Here is a 7175-nt window from a genome sequence, read left to right on the forward strand (position 1 = left end):
TCCAGAGATGCCTTCCCATCCTGACCATTCCGTGCTCCTGTGAAATCCCATTTTGTCACACAGCTTTCCCACAGTGTTACAATATTTTTGGGCTGCCATCATTTTTCCTCTCAAAGACTTAATTCAGGTATTAAATCTTCACCTCAATTTTCACCACATTGTCACAGGCAGACAACTTCTTTCTTCCAGATCTGCATCTTGCTCTTCATTTGAGATAGGGAAACAAGAAAAGTGAGGAGGGGAGAGGAAAGGGAATTGTTTTTTTCTCCCTATCCTTGTTAACTAGCTTCAGCTTTGCACAGCAGGAATTCCCAGGAAGCAAAAACCCAAGAATTCTGAAGCAAACTGTCTCTATATGTATAGAGAGGGAGCATAACTAGGTAAGCTTACTGTTCTTACTGACACATACCTTTTCCATCCTGTCTACTAGAGATGATTTCTGTTCTCCAGCCCCGAGAATGTAAAGTGACCAAAATGCCCCAAAAGACTTACGGATTCTACCTGCGTGTTGAGAAAGACACAGCAGGACATCTCATTCGGAACGTGGCAAAGAACAGCCCAGCTGAAAAGGCTGGCTTGAAGGATGGAGACAGAGTCCTCAGAGTTAATGGTGTGTTTGTAGACAAGCAAGAACATGCACAGGTACTTCTCTGTTTAGTTCGGGACCCACACCACTCCCCCCATTACCCAGAACCAATACCACTATGTGAAGTTTTCTATTCCAGTTTTTATGACATCTTCAGCTAGGAAATTCAAAAGCCAAGTCAACTGCTCTAAGAATCTCCCCACAGCATTCATTACCCACTATGGGCATGAAATGTCTTTGAGGTGCCTCCACAGTGCATAAGCAGAGGGATGAGACAACAAAAACAATAGATGGTGCAAGCCTTCCTGGGGAATGTTTTTAGGTCAATTGCTCTAGCACATGCTTGCCTCGCCCACTACAGGTGGTGGAGATTGTCAAAAACAGCGGGAATTCTGTTGTACTACTTGTTCTGGATGATGCATCCTATCAAAAGGCTGAAAAGGAAGGATTAAACTTGGAAGAGCTTGGTCAAAAAGTGTCAACAGGACAGCAACAGGAGCAGCAGTCCCCACCATCTATGGTCAATGGAGCAATCACTGCAGTTCCACAACCCCGGCTCTGCTACCTACTGAAGGAGGAGAAAGGCTATGGCTTCTCTCTGAAAACCACAGAAGGTGAGAAGAGATGGTGTGTATAGAGAAAGAGAGATGGCAAGCAGGGACAGAGGCACTCACAGTTAATGTGGAGGCCAATGTGGACACACAAGCTGCTCTTGCTGACAGAAAGTGAGAAGCACGATGAGGTCAGGTCTACCACTAGCCCGTTTCTGCACAGCATATGCAGTGCACAGTTTTCCAAGGACCACATTTCTTACGGGGTGGAGAAAAGATGGGGGAGTAGAGGGAAGACATAAAAAGAACAAGCTATTTTCTGCTTGTTATTTAAGCCAACTTACCAAAATAAAATTTGCAGTCCCTGATTAAATACCAGATATAAGCTCAAGATGCTACATCAAGTCCTGTTCTATTCCTTCAAATAACCTCAGGTACCAGCAGACAAAGTTCTAGACAGCTGTAATAAACACATTTCCAATTTGTAAGTTATTTCATTTAGAAAGCAAGGGATTTTGAACCTCTTTCACATATGCCTTTCTTCCAAGGCCAATTAACAGAATAGGGAAGTCTTCTGGAGAGCATCACCTCTAAAGAGGATATTTCAAAATGTAATATAACTGAAAGACCAAACAGGTAAGCCTTCCAAACACAGTGAATTGTGAAATATATAAAACACCACCAAAAGCAGCTCCTCACTTCAAACTGGGAGGGGGAGGAGGTGGGAATCAAATCCAGTGCTCCCCTTCAGCACTCTTGATAAATAAAAGATTGTTTGAGCTGCAGATAGTGAACAAATGCCTTCCACCCCCACAGAAGTGATTTTTTCAGGACCGAATAAGAGAGATGGAGGTATGTCTATGTAGAATATTTGTGGTGTCACTGTAATCTGCATGTAAGCAGAGTCCAGGAGTCTCTAAGGACATCAGTACTGAGTTTCCTTAACCATTAAATTCAGGCATATGTCATCAACTTGCCCTGCATAATGAGCTTTCATTTATTTTAGGACAGAAGGGGTTGTTCATAGTAGAGCTTTCATCACAAGGAGCAGCTGCAAAGGCTGGTGTCCAAAATAACGACCGCTTGATTGAAATCAATGGGAAAAATGTGGAAAATGACACACATGAGGAAGTGGTGGAAAAGGTATTTGTTTGTACACTCATTCATCTTCTGTTCTGGCCCACTTTCACAGCAACCCATTAGCGTTATTGAAGAGGCAGGTCTGGCTGATTTGAATGCTTCACAGTAAATCCTGGAAGCTACTGCTCATGTATTGTCAACACAGCAGAGTATCCCCTCTGCTTTGGCTCTGTTGTCAAGCAGCCTCTTGAACTGACTCTGAATAAATAACACCATCAGGACAGGGCAAAGAATTTTAAATAAATGAAGAGTGCTGCTGCCAGGAACACTATTAGATAAATCATGTTCTGCTCCTAAGAGTCCTGGAAATACTTGTAACAGTAAGAGGGCAAGTCATCAAATGTGGTTTCCAGGGAAGGAAGACGGGGAACTCTCTGGTGATACAGTCAGCATGGAACAGGGCAAACTCATTCTTCTAGACAGAAGTTCCTTTCTCCTGTTAAGAAGTACAAAACTAATGAAAACTACTGTGTATGTAATTTCACTACCTGGCCTCAGCTGCAAAGAATATTGCTAATGAGGCTTCCAGCTTCCACTGTTGGCACTGCTGAAACGCAGCTGGAGCTGAAGAGTTTTCAGAGAGCCATGAGATAGGCAGTACATGCTCCAGAATTCCAATATCACAGTCCAACACACGCTACTAACTATGGAACTGTGCAACACCCGTGTTTTATTGAGCTACTGTAACAGCAGCAGCAGAGCGATGCTGGTTAAGATGAGTTCAAAAGAGCACCCTTTATACTATAAAGGAATAAGAGAAGGATGAACTTTGAGAGGCTGAACAAATAAGAAAATGCTCAGAATCAGTAATACAGGGAGATGGAACAGTGACAGAAACTTGACTCTTGTCACTGTAAACTAAAATAGCCATATAGATGGCACAATATGTCTATATTGTAGAGTTCCATATCTAGATAAGCCAAGCATTATCTACTGAGGCTCACTGGATTCTTGCTGGTACTGTATGCCACACTCTTGGCACTCTACAGCTAATTCCCTAAAGGTCAGGAACACAGTATGAAATACATAATATTTCTTCATATATGTACTAGATCTTATATACCCAAGATCTTATCTTGGCCCAAATTTCTGACTGGATGGGGAGTGAGGGGTAGTCAACTTATGGTACCATGGCCTACGCCTTATGGCTCATTCATCAACAGCACCCACACATCACTATGTATCAGTACACCAGTTACCAAAGTATCTACAATTCCCACATACTGTTGAAATGGTGACATCCAAGACTGCATTATGTACTACCACAGGTAAAGAAGTCTGAGAATCATGTTATGTTTCTACTTTCAAATGAAGAAACAGACCACTATTACAAGAGCCAGGAGATGGTACTGAGCAAAGAGAGTGCCAGCCTGAGATTGCTTCCCCTCAAACCAAGACTTATTGAGATCCAGACAGGAGAAAATGGTTATGGCTTTTATCTACGGATGGAACAAAATACTGGTGGTAAGAACCTAGTTAACATGCAGACCATGACATTTGCTATAGAGCTTCTTCTGGTACAAGGTTTGCAGACCTCACTGTCTTTTGGCTTCTCACTGGTCATCTAGAAGTCCTCTATAGACATGTTGCAAACAGACTTGCATGAGGGTAAAAGGTCTTGACTGTGCAATTCTGACAATCAGGGTTTCCATGCATTTTACTGTCTTTTAACTTACCAGCCTTCACATCAATTTTTTCTCCCTTCCTATCTTAGATCATGTAATCAAGGATGTTGATGCTGAGAGCCCAGCAGCCATAGCGGGTCTCAAAGACAATGATATCTTAGTAGCTGTCAATGGAGAGCTGGTGCGTGGTCTGGACCATGAAAATGTAGTGGGAAAAATTAAGCAGTCTGAGGCAAAAACCACACTGTTGGTAGTGGATAAGGAGACTGATGCCATGTATAAACTGGTAAGAAAATGCAAACTACTACTTAGAAATTATAATTTATCAGTAGGAAGAGACATATGCAGCAATAAAACAGCCAGTCTGCTCTGACAGACACTTCAACTGGTGGGAAACATTTAAGATACACCCATATTTCAGCAACTCTCCTTGCACTCGTACAGCAAGTCACAAAACCCCTAAATTTTTGGCCTCTTCCAGAATTTTAGTCACTGCTGGAACAAATCACACCACAAGAAAGGTTAGAAGTTTAAAATAGCAAATTCAGAGCTATGTGGCTGTGTAACCATTTATGAACAAAATGAGTAACAAAATTCCTTTCTCACATAGATCAACATTGTAGTTTTCCACTCAGCCAGAAATTACTAGCAAAGAGCTCTTCACTGCAGCTCAAGTCTTAGTCATTAAAAAGGTTTCAAACAGATCATTTTGATCATGAAGCCCGACACAGATTTTTCACAGTTTTATTTGTGTCTTTTTATTTGTGACTTTTTTTTCAGGGTCAAATTTCCCCTTTCTCTTACTACTACAAAGCACAAGATTCAACTCCAGCTAAAATAGAGGAAAGAGTGGAGTTGCACACTGAGCATAATGTGAACCACAAGCCAAGAATTTGCAAGATGGTGAAAGGGCCTAGTGGATTTGGCTTCAGTTTAAATATGATTAAGAACAAGCCTGGACTGTTCATCAATGAGGTACTAATGTAGCATGAGCAACAAGGAAAAGCCCAAGTAGTCTGTCAGCCAACTTCCCCTCTCCTGTCCTGCAAATGCCTTCAGGAAAAGCCACACAAGACAAGTCTCTTCTCCAGCACACTCTGATAAAATCTGTAACTGTTAGTCATACTGACATTGTAGGACCAAGATAAAAAAATATGCTGTTAGATGCCTAGACAAAAGGGAAATCCAGCTTTTGCATCATTTTTGCTTTTATTCATGAGACCAGCATACTAAAATTGGTATTTTAAATAGATTTTTTTGTCTGTAGAATGTCCTGAGAGTGAGACACCTTCACCCTGCTCTACCCACCTTTTTTGAATTCCACGGCTGGCAAATGTCAAACCCCAAACAAATCACGTCTGTGCCTTTAGCTTTCTTGAGAGAAGGCGTTCCGCTCATTACTAAGGATATGTAATAAGGATATGATATGTAACAGAGGTAACTTTACTGTAACTTTAATAAAGTTAACTTTAAAGTTACTGGATAGGGACTTGCAAATAATTAAGAAAATTGGTTTTCCACCTGTCCATGATTCCAACATGCCACATTTCTACAAGTCTATCAAAATCAAGATGTACCTTAAATCCCAAACTGGCAGCTTCCATGTTTATCATGCCTATGCCTATTATCTGTCCCAATTCATTTCTGCCCCACAAATTTTCCCCATGTTTGTTCTGCTGTCTTCTAAAGAAAGCATAAACATCTTGTATTTTGCTGTCTTGTAAGGAAAATAGGAACACAATATCCTCACTAACCATCAGTTGTTAATGCATCTTTCCAAGTTCTATGCTAGTATCACAGTTTGAACTTGCCTTTGCAGGTAAAAAACCACGGACCAGCTGACAGAGCAGGTGTGGAAAATAACGACTTCTTGGTGGAAGTGAACAGCGTGAATGTGATGAATGAATCCTATGACAAAGTGGTAGAAAGAATCCAAGATAGTGGTGACAGACTAACACTACTGGTGTGCAGCAAAGATGCTTACAAATACTTCCAGGACCAGAACATTCCCATCACAGCCTCTATGGCAGATCCAGTCTATGACACTTCTGAACCTCCTGCTTACACAGAAAACCATCCATCAGAACCAGAGAGAAACTCATCTGAACCAAGGGAAAGGGTGAGTAATACTGCATTAAGTAGATGTTGAGAAATCACCTAGGGAATAGGAAAAAAGCTAGTATTCCTGTGCTAGGATTTTTAACTCAAGCCTGGATTATTGCAAATCAGTTAATGTTATTAAAAGGGAAGCTGTAGTCTGATTATCATAAACAACTTTTCCTTTCCCCACACATAATACAGGCGAGTATCTTTAATGCAAAATTAAATCACAGAAAGAATGTGCACACAAGAGGTTTTACAGAACAAGATAATCCAAATACAGTAATCCTTGACGAAGATGGGAAACAGGCAATACAATCCTGAACATGCAGGGGGAAAAAGTTCTTAAATACACCAAAAAAGCATAAACCACTTTTGGGGAAATCAGGTGAAATATGTCAGATCCTTTTGTAGAGGAAAGAGCAACTGACAGGTTATGATGACATTTTCTAGGAAATGCGCTGATTTACTCATTTCATGCCATTAGAAAGAATACGAAGCATGACAAGTCAGAAAAGCAGGAAGGTATTTCTTCTTGAAACAGTCATTTTGAATCCTCTGTGTGGTCAGCCTTAAACATTTAAATGTTCTTTTCTGATCATGCAAAGGACACAGACAAGGAAGAGTAAGACCAATGCTGCCTCCTGTTCATTTTTTGCTAGCCTTGTTTGAAAATGTCCAGCTGCCAAGTTTTTGTAAAAGTTTCAGCCACCAAGCTGCACTTTGCAGCAGAAAGAAGGTTAACAACACTTTTGTGTGCAAATTCAGCAGGGATGGGAATTAAACAATAGGAAATCTCTATTGAATAAATTTCTATTTAAATGTAATTAACCAAAAAGCGCTTCAACAACAAAAAATATCACCTTTGTTGGCTCATTCTGCCATCCAAACAAGTACATGATTAGTGCAGACGAAAACAGGAGTCCCTTAATAGGAGTCCTTCATAATCCATATCAAGCATGTTTTCGAACTGCAAATAATCAGAATGTATTTGTTACTCCTCTGCAGGCAAGCTCATCCTCCTCTTCACAATCAGCTGCCTCTACAAGAGCAGACAGTGACAACAGTGACGACACAAAGTTGTGAGGAGACAAACTATGCCAAGAACAAAAAAAGAAACCTTCTAAATCCTCTTTCTTCATTCGTTCTTTGCTACTACACCTCCCAGAACCT

The 7175-nt window shown here is 40.8% G+C and overlaps 1 protein-coding gene across 1 annotated transcript; it reads left to right on the forward strand.

Annotated features, from left to right (window-relative positions):
• Positions 1-432: 432 nt before the first annotated feature.
• Positions 433-7175, forward strand: PDZK1 (PDZ domain containing 1; the record flags this gene model as incomplete). Its single annotated transcript, XM_080612031.1, has 8 exons — positions 433-642; positions 948-1200; positions 2144-2280; positions 3546-3741; positions 3992-4188; positions 4683-4877; positions 5722-6021; positions 7011-7175. The coding sequence occupies 8 exons, from the start codon at positions 433-435 to the stop codon at positions 7086-7088; spliced, it is 1566 nt and encodes a 521-aa protein (XP_080468157.1). The 3' UTR covers positions 7089-7175.

This window comes from Psittacula echo (genome assembly GCF_963264785.1).
Source record: "Psittacula echo genome assembly, chromosome: 3".
Taxonomy (NCBI): domain Eukaryota; kingdom Metazoa; phylum Chordata; class Aves; order Psittaciformes; family Psittacidae; genus Psittacula; species Psittacula echo.